At 50.0% G+C, this 19705-nt stretch overlaps 1 protein-coding gene across 1 annotated transcript in view; it reads left to right on the forward strand.

Annotated features, from left to right (window-relative positions):
• The window catches only part of KATNIP (katanin interacting protein), a 180817-nt gene that overhangs the window by 108692 nt on the left and 52420 nt on the right, over positions 1 to 19705 (forward strand). Inside the window, exons 9-14 of the mRNA XM_044915093.1 lie at positions 4937 to 5109; positions 5902 to 5967; positions 6066 to 6076; positions 7282 to 7380; positions 8732 to 8834; positions 12946 to 13161. Of these exons, the coding sequence (XP_044771028.1) occupies positions 4937 to 5109; positions 5902 to 5967; positions 6066 to 6076; positions 7282 to 7380; positions 8732 to 8834; positions 12946 to 13161 (668 nt within the window). The remainder of the gene's footprint in view (positions 1 to 4936; positions 5110 to 5901; positions 5968 to 6065; positions 6077 to 7281; positions 7381 to 8731; positions 8835 to 12945; positions 13162 to 19705) is intronic.

Consider the following 19705-nt stretch of genomic DNA (forward strand, 5'->3'; position numbering starts at 1 on the left):
AAACACAAGCTGGTCAGCAGAAATGTGGTTCAGGAGGATGCAGGTACCGTGTGCCGACGTTTCTGGGAAGCTGCGGGTGGGGAAGGCTGTGGCAGTGGAGCTGTGGGGTTGACCTTCACTTGGAGAAAGGGTGATTTAATTTTTAAAAGCATCTTCTTAGCATAATATGACTCAAAGGGCACAGGCAGCTCACAATGATCATGCTGCCGGGGGAGCATTCCCTCCCAAGGGAAAGATGCTTGGGGCAGAAGAGTTTCTACAGACAGAACTGGACCCCCCTGAAAGAAAAAGTCTTACTCAGTATCCTTGTCAAAGAAGAGGTGACCCTAGAGTTGCAGCGACCAAGGACAGATGGTTGTCTCGGGTGCCCTGTTCCACCCCAGCCCCAGACCACCGAGGCACCAGAGGGCAGGTCACTTGCCCACAGAAAGATGGTAAAAAAGGCAGGGCTCACCACCCAGCTCTTTTTAGAGCGACTCTATACATGCTCCATGTGGAAAATGGAGAAGGAGCTCATGAATTGCGGGTTCTGCTGGTCCTGGCGCTGCCTGAGCCTTCCATCAACACGGGGGTTTGTGCCCCTTCCCATGTCGGAGCATGAGCACGTGTGTTTAGCTTAACACATGACCTCAGTCCCTTATTTATAGAATCACCTATAGGATCAGAAGGGGCCTTGAATTTTTCAGCTCTGCTTTCCTGCAGTTGGTGGAGGAAACCTATGTGTTAGTGAAATTCACAAAACCCGAAACTGACAAGGTTTGGGGTGGAAATCATTTTCTGTACATCCCTTGGACAGAAATCATCATGCCAGGTGCCAGGGTGGTAGCATGAGGCCTGTTGGGCCGACGTGGCCTCGAGAACACACGAGAATGGAGCCCAAGACCTCTCCACCCTCCTGCCCACTCCAGCCTGCCTTGCCATTCCTCATCTGCCAAGCCCCATCCACCTCAGGGCCTTGGCACCTGCTGTTCCCTTGGCCGGGAACAGCCTCCCCATGTGGGCATTCACAGGGCTCACTGCCTTCAGGTCTCCACTCAGATGTCACCTTCCCTAACCAAGTGTCTCAAAGAGTGTCCCTTTCCCCGCGTCGTCTCTGGCCTTTACCCTGCTTTGTTTCTTGTAGTGCTTGTCTCCACCTGCCGGTAGATCCAATGTGCACCTGCCTGATCCCCATCTATCTGCCCCGTGACTGTGAGGTCTGTGAGGCAAGGGGCGTGTCATTCCACAGCCTAGTGAAGGTTGAGAGCTTGTGTCATTAATACCTTTGCCTTGGGGCACCTGGGTGGCTTAGTCGTTGAGCGTCTGCCTTCGGCTCAGGTCATGATCCCGGGGTCCTGGGATCGAGCCCCGCGTCGGGCTCCCTGCTCTGTGGGAGGCTTGCTTCTCCCTCTCCCCCTCCCCCTGCTTGTGTTCCCTCTCTCGCTGTCTCTCTCTCTGTCAAATAAATAAATAAATAAAGTCTTTAAAAAAAAAAATTCCTTTGCCTTGCTGGGAACCCATTTCAGCTTCAGCCACCCTTGGGGCAAGGGTGTGGATTTTTCTGTTCCAGCTTCAGTGTAGCTCAAGACCAGGTCCTTTAGCTTCTTTTCACTCCTCCTCCCTGTCCCTGTCCCCCCAGCCACTCCCAGGACCTGAGCCCGTTATGGCCCTCTGCATCCCTTTTACTCACCCGCATTTCCACACCAATAAGGATCCCTGCCCTCATCAGCCTGTTAAGCTGAGCTGCTTCCAATCCTCCTTTCTGCTCTGTTTGGGTTTTGTTTTACCTTCTCATTCCCTCTCCCCTCCCCCTGCCCCGTTGCAGAGCAGACCAAGTCCCTGATAAGAAGGGCCAACAAGGAAGACTATAAAGTGGCCTTGACTGGGGATGAGCAGAATCCTGGGTCACTTTTCCAGCAGCTCCTTACCTTTCTGTCCCTAGGAGCAGCACTGGGGCAATGACAAGAGACAGTACATAACCCACTTGCCAGCCATCCGCAGGCATGCAAGGTTCCTTTGGGTGCCCTTGACCCTCCTGGGAGAGTGGCTTGGACTTGTCGTGACCTTGGGGGAGGCCGGCCCTTCGGGCTCTCTTAGCCTTTGTAAGGTTTCTTTTTTTTTTTTTTTTAAGATTTTATTTATTTATTTGAGAGCGAGAGAGAGAGAATGAGAGAGAGAACATGAGAGGGGGTAAGGTCAGAGGGAGAAGCAGACTCCCTGCTGAGCAGGGAGCCCGATGCGGGACTCAATCCCAGGACTCCAGGATCATGACCTGAGCCGAAGGCAGTCGCTTAACCAACTGAGCCACCCAGGCGCCCCTGTAAGGTTTCTTAAAAACCAGAATATGTCCATGAACAAATAAAATTCAGGGGATTTCACATAGATTTCAGATTCTAGCTTTTCTTAGGAAAAAAAAATGACAATACTGAGAGTGTAGCCTTATATGGCAGGTGTTGGCTGGAGCTGGGCTCTGGCCCCTGGCCCGGGGCATTCAAATTCACAGCCACTCCCTGGGTGTCTGGGAGAAACTGATACCCCCTCATTTTAGTTTAGCTTTCCCATAAAAAACCCAAGGTTTCCCATCAGCCCAGTGCCCGGCCATACTGGAAGCCAACCTGGTGGAGCTGCTATGTTTCCTTTCCTCTCCTCCCAGTGCCATTCGGGATGTTGCTGCTAGAACAGTCCTTCAGATGCAACACTCTAACACAGCGTAGTGGAAGGGTCAAGTGCTGCAAGGAATCTCCAGTACTCAATGTGGATGGATGGACTTAAGTACTCGGTATTCAAAGGATGCTGTTGTATAGATCCTAAGAGGCCACCTGTGAATTCCCAGTTTGTTAGAGGCCAGCTTCAGTGGCGATCTTTGACATTACTGCTACATGATATAATCCAGTTGCTTCTACTGAATTCACATCTCCGGAGCAGACCTTCTCCCAAACTCAAGACTCAAGTGTGTCCATGTGACTCAATGGCCCCACTGGGATGCCCGAATCACATCTTGGACGCAGTCTGTCCTAACTTGAGCCCCTGCTCTCTGCTCCCAAACCTGTACCACCCACAGCCCTCGCAGCTCAACCCGTCCTGTCTCCCAGCCACATCCACGTTGTCAGGACGCCCCACGGGCTCTGTCTGCAGCTAGAAACTTCTGGAAACCTAGTCTCCCGGCTCTCACCTCCACCTCCCTTCATTCGGTCCCCGACTCAGCACCTAAGTCAGGTCAAGTCCTCCCCTGCTCTAGAGCCTACAGTGGCTCCCCATTTCACTCAGAGTAACGGCCTCACGGTGACCTCCACAGCTCTGAGTGACCCGGCCCTCCCTCCGCCCCCATACTCAAGCCCCCTCAACCTGTGTGCCCTGCTGCCCGCAGCACCTGGCTGTTCTGTGAACACAACACCCACGGGTCTCACCGCGCCAGTGCCCAGAGCATAGCATCACCCTGCAGCCCCACGCTGTTCTTCCAGAACATGTTCTGACATCTAACACTCTATTTTGTTTATTATTCCCCCGGCTGTTTGTCCTACTTTACAAGGGTGGGGTTCTCGATCTGTCTCGTCATGCTGGGCCCCCAGTGCCGAGGACAGAACCTGGCACAGTGGCACTCCAGAAATATTTGCCGAGGGGATGAAAGTCAATAGGTAAAAGCCTCTTTAAGCATTCCAATAGAAACATTTCGAGCCGTTCTATTTTTAAATGGAGTTTTTTTTTTTTCTAATATTGAAAGAATCCACACATAAGTAATTGAGAGGATGTTATAGTGACCCCCATGTGTCCATTACCTGGCCTTGGCAATCGTGAATTGATGGCCAATGTCGTTTCATCTACATCCCCACCCACTGCCCAGATGATTAGGAAGCAAATTCAAGTCATCACTTCGTTTTATCTGCAGATAGTTTAGTATGCTTTTCTTTTTCTGCTGCATAGCCCTCTGTTGGGTGGGTGTACCGTAGTTTATTTTATTCAGCCAGTCTTACTGGGTGCTGTTTGCACGTTACTTTATACTTTATAAAACCAATTGTCCCTTCCTTGGAACTTCTGGAATCAACTGCAGCATTGCAATGCTTTTTTCTTAAATTGAGATGTAAAGTCTTTGCAATTCTTGTTACCCGTGGAAAAACAAAACAAAATAAAGTAAAATATTCCCAAGCACCCATCTGTCTCCATGATAGCATATATTATTCCTCTTAGGTACTTTGTTAGAGCGTTAATTGTTTACAACTTTTTAGTCAGATACGATTTCAAATTTAAAGTTGCAAGGATAGTACAAATGATCCTCCATATACCCTCCAGCCCCACTCACTGGCTGTTAACATTTTGTCCCAGTTGATTGATTGAGTGATTGATTGATTTTTTTTTTTTTAAGTAAGCTCCAGGCCCAACGTGGGGCTTGAACTCACGACCCCAAGATCAAGAGTCTCATGCTCAACCGACTGAGACAGTCAGGTGCCCCTTGTTCCCACTGATTTATATTTGTACTGTGTGTATGTGTGTGTGTGTTTTAACCATTTGAGATTAAGTTGCAGACATCATTCCCCCTTTACCCCTGAACACTGCAGTGTGTATCTCCTAAGAGTGGTGCGTTCATTTTCCATTAGCACAGCACACTTAGGAAATTCAGGAGAGTTAGCATTACTACAATACTATTATCTACACCACACACTATATTGGGGTTTCTGCACTTGCCACAGTAACGTCCTGCACTCCAGTGTCCCCACCCCCACCCCTGCCCAGGATCCAGCGCCAGGACCGACCCCGCATTCTGTTGCCATGTCTGCCCAGTCTCCTTTAATTTGGAATCCTTCTCCAGGCTTTTTTTTTTCTTTGTCTGGCATGACCTTGACATTTTTGGAGAGTACAGGCCAGTTGTTTTATAGAATGTTCCTCAATTCGGGGCTAATAGATTTTGAGCTACACTCCAAAAACGCAATCTAAAGGTGCACCCCCTGTTTCCCACCCGCAGGACCCGGAAGCCGCCGAGAGAGACCCCTCTCAGCCACCCGAAAACCCGTGCACGAGGCTGAGGACCGAGAGGAAGACGCCTCAGCCGTGCTCAGGGCCATCCAGGTGGAGAACGAAGCCCTGCAGAGGGCGCTCCTCAGCAGAAAGGCTGAGCCCCTCGCCAGCCCACTGCAGGTGTGTTCAGGGGCAGAGGGGAGGGACCAGAGAGGAGGCTCCTCAGGAACCCGGTGGTTTGTCTGAGCAGCACTTGCAAAGAGAGACATTATGTAGGCATCCCTGAACTTAGACTAGCTGCACGTCCGCTGCTCGATGCACAATTGCTCCCGGACCTGCCAAAGTTCCCTGTTTCCTTCCCCTTCTTCTTTGTTTACTTCTGAAAGCCTAAGGTGGATGCCAGTTTGCCTCCAATCCGTGCTGATCTCCCTGCAGGCCCTGGATACCTTAGACCAGGGGCTGCAAACTGGTGGGTCAGAGAAAGAATGGAGTAGACCACAGCCCTGGCTGCTCTGGAAAGACCTCATTCCCCAGAGCACGAGTCCCTCGGGCCTCCACAGCCCTTAGTGGTCCCTGTTGTCCTGCCCGTGCCCCACTGCACCTGTTCCAGAAACTTCCCTGGCCTGGCAAGTGTTTGAGTTTGTGTCCACCGCCTTCAGCTTTGCACAAGAAGCAGGAGGGTACGTGGCGGGGTGGAGAAGAGACCCTTCGGGAGCTGGAGGGTGGACATGCCTCAGGGTACACATCCCACACCACCAGCTGCTCCCCAGGCTCTAGCACAGGCTGCCCTTTGGGGCATTCATCGAGCGGTACCTGTTGTCTGTCTTCTTGGAGCTCAGTCCTTTGCCCCTGACGTTTGTGTCTATGGGATCTCATGACGGTCCCCGCGCCTCTGTGCCCTCATCTGTCCGTGCAGAGTATATAGTGGATGGCTTTATTCTGACCTCAGATCATCTGATTTCATCATTCCAGGACGTGGAGGGACCAGCAGCAAAATCGTGGACCAGTCTACTGAAGGAGAAGGAGGAGAGCCCTGAGGTGGGTGAAGGCTTGAGCAGAACAACAAAGCCCTGTAGCCACTGTCCCTAACGGCACCCAGGAGCCTCCAGAGGGCTTCCCCGCTGTGATCCCAGCAGGCCCTCCCTATGCTCCCCAAGCATGGTGTCCATTTCACGGATGGGGAAACCCGGGCTGGAATAACTTGCCCAAGGTTCTGAGTGGAAGCCAGAACTCACCGAGGCCTGGGGACTCCAATTCCTTGTTACATTTCTGTTTCCTGACAAGTCAGCACAAAAACAGATTTTAGGATCCTGAATAAATAAATTATGACCTACCTAGGTCAGTTAGGCCTCTCTCAGCAAAGACAGCCCCAACGAGTTCAGACATGAACGAATACAATGCCCAGAAACGTCTTTGTTACATTGTACACAGGTCTGGGCCATGTGCTCAGAATACAGAGGTGGCTAAATCAGATCAGATTAGCCCCTGTCCTCAGGGAGCTTGCAAACAGCAAGCAAATAAAGCCATAAATACAGCAGATGATTTCAGAGAGAGATGATAGTAAAAGATTGTAGATGGTGGCTACCCTCTAAAAGGGTGGTCCGAGGAAGCCCCTTGGAGGGTCCCATTTGAGCCGAGCCCTGTGTCTTAGGGACCCAGCCAGCAACACGGAACAGCAAGTAGAAGGGACAGGGGAGTGCTCTGAAGTGGGAGCGAGCCTGGCCTGATCCAGGAGCAGAAAGAAGCCTGACTGGTGGTGGGGATGGGGGACACCAAAGGGTAGGGGACAGATGGTGCGGAAGGGAGAGGAGGCAGGGAGGGGAGGAGAGAGTGCCCCAGAGCACCGTCATGGTTTCCTTTATGTGTCCCACCTGCTTGTTCTGTTTTTTCTGTTGCCAGCTGACATTTCTGATCAGTCTGCGGTACTGCCCACCACATAAGCGCGTTTTCTGGATGACCTGACCCCAGAACCGCAGAGCTTCCAATGACTAAAACCATTTGCAGATAGAGAGCAGAGCACATTTCTAGTTTAGATGATAAATGTCGAAGGAGGAGGATTAAAAATGAAAGGGCCCTAAGGATGTCACTGGAATCCTTCCATGGAGCCTGGTTACTTTGTAGCAAACAGAGCAGGGGTGTGACCAAGGGGGGAGAGAGATTTTTCAGTAGCTGATGGAAGAGATCGATCGCTGGCACCTCCTGGATCATAAGAAACAGAGATATCTGTCCCCTTGCAGAGACATGGTGGGGGATCCTGGATCTCATCAGCCTCTCTGTCCCTCATTGCTGTTCCCTCTTCCTGCTTAATAAGCGTTTCCATCCTCCACAGCTTCCTACCCTCGCGGCCACCAGCACAACCAGCACGGCCAGCCCGCAGGAGCCGTCCGGGGCAGCAGGGGGAGCTCGAGCCGTCAGCGAAGCCATTGACAGAATTGGCCTTTTGGGGAGCAGGTACCTACCGAGGCGGCTTGCAACACAAAACCAGAACCCCATAGCAATGCAGCCATGAGGCTCTCCTTAACCGAGGTTCCCCTTTGCTCCTCCTATGTTATCCCAGGCCGCGTAAAGCTGCTCCCTTAGCCTGTACCCTCCCTCCCCCTCCGGCCCTAAAGCGCCGGACTGACTCGATGTCTTTCTAGCCGATGTGTCTTTGCGGGTTCGGTTCCATCCACCCTGTGTAAGACTTCATCCCCCCGCCCCCTCCCCAGGGGCTTCCACCAGAGGACCCCGTGCAGCAGACAGTGGTGAACTCGCTGTCGGCGGTGGGGGGGGGGTCGTGGAGAGGGGGAGAGTGGCCCAAAGCAGCGTCCTTTCCACCTCTGTTTTCTGCTAAGTTTGTTCAAACGCAGCTTTCGGTTCCATTCATGTGTGGGAGGAGCAACGGGAACTGTCAGGTCTTCTCTTCGAAACAGTCTCCCCTCCAGTCTTGAGGCAAAGTTGATCTTCGGAAAGATGCACCAGGTGGAGCCACTAGTTACAAGCATGTGTTGGCACACATGTGCTGGGCACCGTGGTCTTTGCAGGGCGAGAGGGCGTGCCGGGCACTGAGCGGTGGCCCTGGCCTGGGACCGCGCGCTTTTTCAGTGCTAGGCATCCCTCTAAGAGTCGGCAGACTCCAGACTGGAAGCCAGGGCTGTGTACCCCGGCGGCCATGAGTAAGAGCCCACGGGTTCCTCTACTCAGGAAAGGCCTGGTGCCTGAGGATATCTTACGTCTGATACGGTTCTGTTCACGGGCAGCACACGCATCACCCGATGCTCCTTTCTTCATCCTCAAGATCCTTGGTGCTCGGGGCTTTTGAGGGTACTCTGCCTTAAACAGCACATACGGGGTGCGTTTGCAAACCCCAGAAACAGGAGGCGCGAAGTAGGTCCCTAGGCCAGGAGTAGCAGAGGTGTTTAGCAAAGGGCCGGATAGCGAATACTTCAGGCTTTTCACTTTACCTGTTGCTTGGTTTGTTTTAACAACCCTTCGAAAAGTAAAAGCCATTCTCAGCTTGCAGGCTCTGCAGGCCGTACTCTGCCACTCTCTTCGCCATCTTAGCCATCTTACCGGTCTGCCGCCATCTTGCCCCAAACAGTTTCCTCTGCTTGGCTCCTCTTTCATCACTAGTTGTCCAGTTATTATAAAGGAGGGGGGGACAGCCTGTGTGTGCCTTTGAGCTGTATGCGGGGCGGGTACTCTCTTCTCAAACCGCGACTTCTTCTGAGCTAGAAAAGTCAGCGCGGTGGCCTTGATGGGCCTGCTCTCTGGTGTGAACCCTCTGTCACTGCCCGTTCGCTAAACCAAAATCCCCTTTCAGGCAGCAGCAAAGGCTTCTGAAAGTGCTCCAGGCCATCGAAAGTGACTCTGCCCAGCTCAGCACGCTTGCTCCACCAATGAAGGAGCCCATGCCAGACCCAGAGGTGAGAATGTTGACTTACAGGGATTTCTAGATGCAACTGGCATCTCGCCTGAAAGCCGAGGGAGGAGGGGCCCCTCGGTGCCATGATCTCTGTGTGGTGGGGAGGGTCGACAGCCGTAAATTGAACGTTCTCTGCCCAAGTCTCCATCCCTCTCCCGCCCAGCGCCCGGACAGGCCTGGGGTGGGGTCAGGGGTAGCAGCGGAGAGAAGCCTGTCCACACAAGAGGCATTATAAATAGCATGTGAGCCCAGAGGAAAACGTCCAGCATTGCTGGTCATCACGAAATGCAGATTGGAGCAAACTTAATGTCCCACTTGATATCTGAGCTCCAGAATTTTTTTGAAGATGTTACTATTTATTTGTCAGAGATAAAGAGAGAAAGCACAAGCAGGGGGAGCATCAGGCAGCGGGAGAAGCAGGCTCCCCGCTGAGCAAGGAGCCTGATGCAGAACTGAATTCCAGGACCCTGGGATCATGACCTGAGCTGAAGGCAGACGCTTAACCGACTGAGCCACCCTGGCGCCCCTCCCAGATTCTTTTTGATATAACCTCTAGGACTGGCAAGGTCACAGCAGGCTTATCCTGCTGGCAGCAATGTAAATGGGTGGGACTCTCTCGAAAAGCAGAAAGGCCAGGCTCAGGAAGAGCCTTAGAAATACTTCTGTCCTCCCAGCCCAGCGATCCTGCTTCCTCACCCTAAGGAAATCACTCAACAGAAAGCAAAAGCTACAGGCACAACGATGTCTGTTGCAGAATGATTGGAAGTAGGGAAGAATGAGGAAGAAAAAAGGAACCAGAAAGAACATGAATGTCTCATGATAACGGAGTTCATCGGGAAGGCCTGACATATCAGCACAATGCAGTGGTATAAAAAGAGGGGAATTATCATAATGGCGATTATGCAGGATGAAAATGGCGAGGATATAGAGTTAACTGCAAAAGGTGATGTTAATCTCCACTGAGTCCAGTGCAATAGTGGGACTGTGCAAAACCGCAGCCATGTGACATGTCGATGTACCAGAGCCGTGAACCAAAAGGCCAAGGTGGCCTTCAGGTGGAAGGGTAACGGGAATTCGCATTTCTTTTGTGTTGGAAGGTGTGTGTCCGGCACATCCTTCTCAGCCCTTCCTTTGCCCAAGGCGCTCGATTGGCCATGTAAGCCCTCCCAGAGCCACACATAAAACTCCCATGACAGCAGAAAGACCCCCACGCCAGCCTAGACCGGAGTTCTGGCTCCAGGTCTGGTGCCATCATTTAGAGGGCACATGACCTTAGACAACCTCTTAAGCTCTCTGATCCTGGGAGTGTGCGGCTGTCACACTGGGTAAATAATCCACAACCATGGGCTGCCATGAGGATAGAACAGAAGAGTTTTGTGAGGGTGGGCACCTCAGTGCCTGGCACACAGCAAGGAGGAGCCAGCAAATTATCAGTTGGAAGTTTGACATCTAGAAAAATCAAGAAAATTCAAAGCTGTACCCCCGCCCCATGCCCCCTACATGGAATAGTGGCTTTCTTAGCCATGAAAATCCTAAGTGTAATAAAGCTTGAACCACATTAAAAAGAGCCTGGATTGATCGAGTCTCCTTATAGCAAACAGAAAACCCAGGACAAACTGAATTATCCAAAGAAGGGAAGGAAATGATAGACTCTTGTAATAAATGCCACGGTGGGGATCAGGTAGGGCTTAATCCAGCAGCTCACGCTGTTGTCTCCACCATCTCAGCTCTGTCCCCACCTCAGCCCCCAGGCCCGGCTCTGCTGTCTCCCTGGGACCCCTCAGTAGCTCGAGTGGTTCCCACCTCTTGACCTCATCCCCTCAGGCCCTACAGTCAGGAGAGAAGAGCATTTCCTCCACGCACAGACCTGAGAGTGGGTCACATGCCCATCACACGCCACCCCCTCCTGGTGGCTCAGGGGACCGGCCACACTGCTTCATTGGACCAGCCAGGCTCCTCCTCAGGGTGGGAAGGGGCCCATCCCCCTCTAGGACCACCCTCGTGGCTGAGGAAAGAGAAGGGGTGACTTCCCGACAGGAAAATCAGACGTTCTTGGTGAGAGAGGGGGAGGGGGCCGTGAACGCCAGAGACCAGGAGCTGCCCAACCAGCGTTTACCTTGGACCCCCACGAGGGATCCTAAAGCAAGCGATTCAGAAGTGGGAGAAGCCATCGAATCGCAACACTGGCAAGTTGTGACACTTCCTTAGCTAATAGACCCTTCAGCTTCTTCATTTCCAAGCCCCGCTGCAGGACTTCACACGTTTTAGATTGCATGGGGTGTGAGATCCAGCAGCCCCTCTGCGAGGCAGCTCGCCGCCCATCTGGGCCTCCTCCCTGCTGTCGCCAGCCAAGGTGAACGGTGCCGCCTCCTCCTGCCTCCCGCCCCCCTCACCTGGCAGTGCAGCACCCCTCACCAGACCCAGCTCATCTACCTCCCAATCACAGGGGTTGAGGGTCCTCCCTGTCCTGCACACCTGGGACTCAGGCCCAGGGGAGCAGAGAGGGCCTGGCCAGGGCCCCACGCAGCCCCGCGGCAGAGGAGAAGGATGCAGCGGGCTCTGCTAATAAAAGCCGGCCCTGTGTTCCTTCTGGGAGCTGGAAGCTGACCTCCCTGCCCCCCACCCCCGTCCCCGTCCCCATCGCGTGGCAATCAAGGCGTTTCCAAACACATGCGGCGAGTGATAGCACGTCTCGCTGGCTATTAATTAAAAAAATAAGTAGGGAACAGTTGCTGTTCATTTGCTCAACTCCCTGCTCACAGAACCGTTGCCGATTACCAGTGCTAATTAACAGAGGGCATGTGCACGCGGGGAATGCACCATTTTATGAGCGACTGATCCGTGGCGACCAGCACTGCAGTCGGGGCCAGAAGGGGCCTCAGGAGGCCATTCTGCAGTGTGGCTGTTTATTGATGGCATTCACGCAGCCTGGGACCAGGCAGCCTACCCGCGAAGGAGGCAGCACTCAAATCAGCGAGGGGAGGAATGGCTGGAAGTGGACCCTTAGGGAGCGCATGTGGGGGCCAGGACGCGTGACAGGGCCTTCCCCGGTGTCTGTACCTGCCTTAGTCTCAGTGACAGGATTGCCAGCGAGATGGTGTCATCATGTCCTGTTTCCCAACCAGGCTGAGGAACGTCAGGTGGCTTGGCCAGGGTCCTATGTTACTGACCGAATTCATTTGCTAGGGCGGCCGTAACCACACACTGCAGATGGGGTGACCTAAGCCACAGATATGTATTTTCTCACAGTTCTGCGGGCTGGAGTCCAAGATCAAGGTGTTGGCAGGTGTGGTTTCTGCCAAGGCCTCTCCTCCTGCCTTGCAGATGGCTGTCCTCCGGCTGTGTCCTCACGCGGTCTTTCTCTGAGCATGCGCAACCCTGGTGTGTCTCGTGAACAGCTCTCCCTTTTTTGTAAGGACATGGGTCAGACTGGATTTGGGCCCACCCTCATGGCCTCCTTTTACCTTAGTTACCTCTTTAAAGGCCCTGTCTCCAAGTACAGTTACATTCTGAGGCACTGGGGTTAGGGTGTTAGCATCTGAATTTTGGGGGGACATAATTTAGCCCGTAATACCTTCCCCAATTCATGAACGCTCGGGAATGGGGGAGAGAAGAACACGTTCAGGCAGAATCTGATGCCTTTTAGACATTTTTTGTGATTTGCAGACTCTTAGGGAAAATACTAACTGCTGGGGTTTCACAGTAACTATGTGGTTTTTTTTAAGATTTTATTTATTTGAGAGAGTGTGAGAGAGAGCACAAGCCGGTTGGGGGGGGCAGAGGGAGAGGGAGAAGCAGGCTCCCCACTGAGCAGGGAGCCCGATGCGGGGCCTGATCCCAGAACCCTGGAATCATGACCTGGGCCAAAGACAGACGCTTAACCAATTGAGCCACCCAGGCACCCCCAGTAACTATGTTTTAAGTGCTTTACAAATAGGAGCTCTTTTAATCTTGGTAATAACCATATGTAATGGGTGCTATTCTTACCCTCCTTGTACGGATGGGGAAATTGAGGCCCTGAGTGGCTAAAATAACTTGTTGCTTAGTGGTAAGCCGAATCCAGCCTATCTGTCCTGTTTTGATCCTTTGGCATTCTTTTTCTCTTCATTAAGGCCAAATCGAGAACAAAAGGCAGAGACATCAAAGATGCCGTCTATGTGACCTTGGAAATCCTGTCCAACTGGGGCCACGCGTCCTGGGTGGGGCTCACGGAAGTGGAGTTCTTTGACCTGCATAACACAAAGCTTTATGTGTCACCCCATGACGTGGATATCCAGACCACAGACACACCCGGGGACCTGGGCCACCTGGTCAACAGGCACTTAGCTGTAAGTGGAGGCGGTACCGGCGTGAGACTTGCCCTCGTATTTTGATGCATTTTCTCTGCCCACGATAGGCAATGCTGCCAACGTAACTGTAAAAGCTTAGCACCATGCCTGGCTCTTCCAAAGGGCCCCCAAAACATCAGTTCTTATTGTATTTGTTATTGTTATTAGATTAAGAAGTAGATATTGTTCCCATTTAAAGACGAGGAAACAAGAAAGGGGAGTTTTGAAATCCTCAGTTCTAGAGACCCACGTTCTGGTCTTGACTCTGTAGACTTCAGCAACTTACCTGCCTTCTCTGAGATTTAGCTTCTCTGCCTCCTGTAAAATAGAACTGGAGGGCGGGGTTAGTCCATAGGATTCTGGTTTGTCAGCAAAAGAAACAGGAGTCTGGCTCACTTCCACAAATTTCTAACAAAAGAACTTTGTTGCAAGTCTTTGGGTAGCTGGTAAGTTGACTGCCCCCCAGGCCAGAAGGGGCAGCCCCCACAGTCATTTTGGGGGTCTAGGTGGCATCCAGGATTCATGGGCACCAAGGGCGTGGTCTTTTTTGGGGAGTGGGGGGCAGTGGTGGTTCACTGGGGGGGTGGGAGGCAGTGGTGGTTCGTTGGTTTGCCATCCTGTCGCTCTGCTGGAGACCCACCGTCCCAGGAGAGGAAGGGCTGCTGGCCAGCCTGGCTAGGAAGGTGGGCACCTTAATGCCGATTACACCGAGATGCCGCAGCAGGGCAGGGAGAGAATTCTCCCTGGAGAAGTGCAGCGTTGTTACCGAAAGGAAGGCAGGGGAGATGCTAGATAGCTGAGAAACACCATCTGTTCACAGGGCTAGACTGGGTAGTGACAGCCCTCTGAGATCAACAGCTCTGTGACCTTGAAAGAAACGGGTCCCATAGGTCATGGCCGCTGGGAGGCTCTGGCCTTGCATTTCCTGCTCTGCTTCCTGCTTCGAGTCTGTAGGCGCCCATGTGTGCTGCAGGGGCTTAGAGCGGCCCTCACCACCCCACCCCACCCTTGTCCAGAGCAGTGGCATTCTGGAAGCCCGCTGTATACAGAACAGAGCCTGTATACAGAACAGAGGGCAATAAAAAGCATCATTGAATTTGATCAGGGCCGATTCTCAGGATGATTTTTCCTTTTCCTCTGTTCAGCAGAGGCTGGTGAGCTTTGCCACATGACAGCAGGGAGGAATGGGGCCCGTGGTTCTCGTGGGGTCGGGGTTTTAAATTTGGGGCCCCGAGGTTGGGACAAGAGGTGGCCGTCTCCCCCTGGGCTGACGGATCTCTGGGCCCAGCCGCATGCGGGCTGGATTCCCCCTGCCGCCCTGGCACGGGGTCTCCCTGATGGTCATCCTGTTTACCGGGCCTGGGACCGCCAGCACATAACTGCCTCTCAGGACCACCCAGTCTTACTGGGGTTGATTAAGACCCACAGCACACAGGCCAGGGCTGCAGACATCCCTCAGGTGATCCTCACAGGAACCTTGAGTTCCTCTCCACATCTGCTGAATGAGAAACCACGTCTCAGGGAGGACAGGTGACTTGCCCCAGCCACACGGCCGTGGAGTCAGGGAGCTCGGCTGCAATCTCACCAGGAGGTATCTGGAAGTGGAGTCTGGGTTTGAAAGAGAAGTCGCTTCAGCGGAAGAGAACGGGGGCTGCTGGAAGATGTGGGGGTGCCCCGTGCTCGGTGCAAACCCTCCTCCCATCTGCGTCCACACCATCTCTCTTATTGGCCTTGCCCAGGCCCATGGCTTCAAGATGATTCCAAATGGATACACCAAGGCCCACCTGCTTCTCTGAGCTCCTGACTTGAATGCCTGCCACTTCCTGCTCGACATCTCTCCTCGGATGCCTACTGGACACCTCCATCTTCAGAGATGTAAATCCTAAGTGTTCATTCCCTGGCCCCACCCACATGTCTCCCTCCTGCAATACTCCTGTGCCCAGTCACTGGCATTGTGGTCCGCTCTGCTGTCAAGCCCATCTCCTAGGAGTCTTTCTGGACTTCCCCAACCCCTTCCCGCCACCTTCCAGGACCCCAGCAAGTCCTGCTGATTCTTCCTCCCAAATGGAGCCTGAGTCTGGCCCCTTCTCTCCATTTCCCTGGTGGCCCCCAGGTCTGATCAGTGCGCCGTTCCCTTAATGGCCTCCTGTCTCATTATCTTCTCTTCCAGCCCCTTCCGCTCCATTTCCTATTCTGGATCCAAAGTGATCTTTTACAAATGTCAGCCTGCACCCCTCCCCTGCTTAAAACCCTGGCCATGACTTCCCAATACACTTAGAAATAAAATCACATGCCCCCTATGGCCTGGGAAGCTGTGAATGGGCCTCCAACTCCCTCTCTGCCTGCCTCTCACACCCCCTGCCTCACGCACCAGGCTCCAGCAGCCATGGGGCTTCCTTCTGCTGCTCGGACACTCCAAGCTCATCTCACCTCTGGGCTCTGCCCAGAACATCTGTCCTCCAGAGTTTCATGTAGCTGTCTGCCTTCTCCTCAGATTTCGGCCCAAATACCACTTCCTCAGCAAGCCCTTCCCTGACTACAGTGTGGAGGAGTCCTGTCTCATGCCACCCCAGAAAATGTCATTTTCTTCAGGACACTTCTCACATTAAGAAATGATCTTGTTGCTTGATCATTATCTGTCTCCCCTCCATTAAGCTACACGTTCTTGTCTGTCCTGGCCATCCTATAGACCCAGCATGTAAATGTACAGTATATTTTTTGTACTTTTTATTTGGAGGTCATCATAGAATCATAGGAAATTATAAAAAAAAAATTGTGCAGAGAAGAGAAAAATGATAGAGGGAAATCAGTGAAGCCAAAAGTTGGTTTTTTGAAAGGATCGACAAAGTTAGGTTTGTTAACTAGGTTTTGACAAGGAAAAAGAAGAAAGGATTCAAGTTACTGAAATCAGGAATGAAAGAGGGGACTATCAACCTGACAGGGGAAAAATGATTACAAGGGAATATTCTGAATAATTTTATGCCAACAAATGAAGATATCCGAGATGAAATGGACAATGTCCTAGAAAGACACAAATCACCAAAACTGACTCGAGAGTAAATAGAACATCTGGCTAGACCTATACAAAGTAAAGAGATTGGATTAATTAAAAAAAAAAAAAAAAAACAAAACAACTTCCCACAAAGAAAAACCGAAGACCAGATGGCTTCACTGGTGAATCATACCAAATATTTAAAGAATTAACACCAATCCTTCACAAACTCTTCTAAAATATAGAAGGGGAGGGAACACTTCCAAATTCTATGAGGCCAGTATTACCCTGACAACAAAAACCAGACAAAGATATCACAAGAAAAGGAAACTATAGACCAACATCATCCCTTATGAATTAGACATAAAAATCCTTGACAAAACATTAGCAAACCAAATCCACCAGTTCATAGAAAGATGTATACATTGAAACCTAGTGGAGTTGATCCCAGGAATGTGTGGTTTGTTGTTCAATATACAAGAATCCGTCAATATAACACACCATGTTAATAGAATAGAGGGAAAAATAACCACGTGACTCTTGATACAGAAAAAGCATTTGACAGAATTCAACACCATTTTGTGATGGAAAACCATAAACAAACCAAGAATAGAAGGATACATTCTCAACCTGATAAAGGGCATCCGTGAAAACCCAGAGCTAGCATCATGCTGGTAAAAGACTGAAAGCTTTCACCCTAAGATCAGGATCAAGACAAGGATGACTGCTTTCACCACTTCTGTCCAACCTTGTACAGGAGATTCTTCCCAGGATAGTTAGGCAAGAAAATGAAATAAGAGGTTGGAAAGGAAGAAGTAAAACTGTATTTGTGGGTGATATGATCTTATATATAGAAAACTCTAAAGAATCCACAAAAATTACTAATAAAGCTAAAATCAAGATCAGCAAGTTTACAGGATAAAAGACCAATATACAAAAAAAAAAAAAAATCAGTTGTATTTCTATACCCTAGCAATGAACAATCTGAAAAGAAAATTAAGGGAAAAAATCTGTTTAAAATAGCATCAAAAAGAATAAGATACTTAAGGTACCTCTATTTTTAACTTCTTGAGAAACCTCCATACTATTTTCCAGAGTGGCTGTACCAATTTAAATTAAAAAAAAAAAAAAAGGTAAGATACTTAAGAATAAATTTCACCAAATAAGTGAAAGACTTATACGTTGAAAAGTACAAAATACTGTTGGTGGGAATTGACGAAGACCCAAATGAATGAAAAGACATTCCATGTTCATGGATTAGAAGACTTATTACTGTTGACGTGGTGTTGCTCCCCAAACTATCTACAGATTCAATGCAATCCTATCAAGATTCCAGCTGCCTGTTTTGTGGACATTGAAAAGCTGATCTTAAAATATATATGGGAGTTTAAGGGACCCAGAATAGCTAAAACAGTGTTGGAAAAGAACAAAATTGAAAGACTCACACTTCAGTTTCAAAACTTAACTACCAAGCTTCAGTAATCAAGACTGTGTGGTACTGGCATAGGGATAGACAGAGAGATCAATGGAATAGAATTGATAGAGAAATAGACCCTTACATCCACAGTCATTTGATTTTCAACAAGGATGCCAATACTACTGGATGGAGAAAAAAGTCATTTCTTTAGCAAATGGTACTGGGACAACTGGATTTCTGCATGTAAAAGAATGAAGTTGGATTCATACCCTAACATCATCTACAAAAACTAGCTCAATGGATCAAAGACCTTAAAACTTTTCAAGTTTTAAGGCTGTAAAACTCTTAAAAGAAACATAGATATAAATCTTTGTAGCCTTGAGCTTTTCAATGAGGCCTTAGATATGACATCCAAAGCACAAGCAACATAAGAAAAAATAGATAAATCAGACTTCATCAAAATTTAGAACACTTTTGCATCAAAGGACATTCATCAAGACAGTGAAAAGACAGCTTATACAATGGGAGAAAATATTTGCAAATCATATATCTGATAAGGGTCTATCATCCAGAATACAAAAAGAAGAGAACTCTTAAGCTCAACAACAAAATGACCAACAACCTAATGAGAATATGGCCAAGGTACTCTGCATAGACTTTCCTCCAAAGAAACACATACATGACCAAGAAACACATGGAAAGATGCTTAACATCATTAGTCATCAGGGAAATGCAAATCAAAACCACAAGGAGATATGATTTCACACCCACTAAGATGTTATCATTTGTGAAAAGAAAAGAGAGGGCGCCTGGGTGGCTCAGTTGGTTGGGCGACTGCCTTCGGCTCAGGTCATGATCCTGGAGTCCCGGAGTCGAGTCCTGCATCGGGCTCCCTGCTCGGCGGGGAGTCTGCTTCTCCCTCTCCCGCTCCCCCCTCTTGTGTTCTTTCTCTCTCTCACTCTCTCTCTCAAATAAATAAATAAATAAAATCTTTAAAAAAAGAAAAGAAAAGAGAAAATAACAATATTGGCAATCATGGAAAAAGCACACCTTCCTGGTGGGAACAGAAAAGTAAAGTGGTGCGGCCATTGTGGAACATAGTTTGGCTGCTTCTCCAAAAGTTAAGGGTAGAGTTACCGCATGACCCAGCAATTCCACTCCTGGGTACAGACCCAAGGGAATTGAAAACGTGTTCCCACAAAAACTTACGCACAGATGTTCATTGCAGTACCATTCATAATAGCCGCTAGGTGGCAACAACCCAAATGTCTATGGGCTGATGGGCAGATAAAGAAAATGTGGTATAGCCACACAGTGGAATATTACTCAGCTCTGAAGAGGAACGAAGCACTGATACCTGCTACATCATTGATGAACCCTGAAGACAGGATGCTACGGGAAAGAAGCCAGACACAGAAGGCCACATATTGTATGATTCCATTCATATGCAGTGTCCAGAACAGTCCATTCATAGAGCCGGAAAGTAGATCAGTGGTTGCCAGAGGCTGGGGTAGGCAGGAATGGGGAATGACTGCTGAAAGACATGGGCTGGGCGCCTGGGTGGCTCAATTGGTTAAGCGACTGCCTTCGGCTCAGGTCATGATCCTGGAATCCCAGGATCGAGTCCCACATCGGGCTCCCTGCTCAGCAGGGAGTCTGCTTCTCCCTCTCCCGCTCCCCCATCTTGTGCTCTTTCTTTCACTCTCTCTCTCAAATAAATAAATAAAATCTTTAAAAAAAAAAAGAAAGAAAGAAAGAAAGACATGGGCTTCCTTTTTAGGGTGGTAAAAAAAAAAAAAAAATGCCGGAAAAAGATAGTAGTGATGATTGCACAGCCTTGGAATACACAAAAACACTGAATTGCACACTTTAAAGTGGTGATTTGATATATGTGAATTATATCTCAATTTTTTAAAAAATAGAGAGGGAGGTCCCATGTGTCCTTACCGGCTTCCCGCATCGCTGACATCCTATGTAACCGTAGTACATTATCAAAACCAGGAAATTGACGTTAGTATAAGGTGCAGACCTTCGTACACGCATTTGTGTGCATGTGTGAGTTCTATGCAATATTATCACATGTAGATTCATGTAACTTAACTACGACCACATCAAGATACACAGCAATGGGTCCA

The sequence above is a fragment of the Neomonachus schauinslandi genome, chromosome 5 (genome assembly GCF_002201575.2).
Source record: "Neomonachus schauinslandi chromosome 5, ASM220157v2, whole genome shotgun sequence".
In the NCBI taxonomy this organism is placed as follows: domain Eukaryota; kingdom Metazoa; phylum Chordata; class Mammalia; order Carnivora; family Phocidae; genus Neomonachus; species Neomonachus schauinslandi.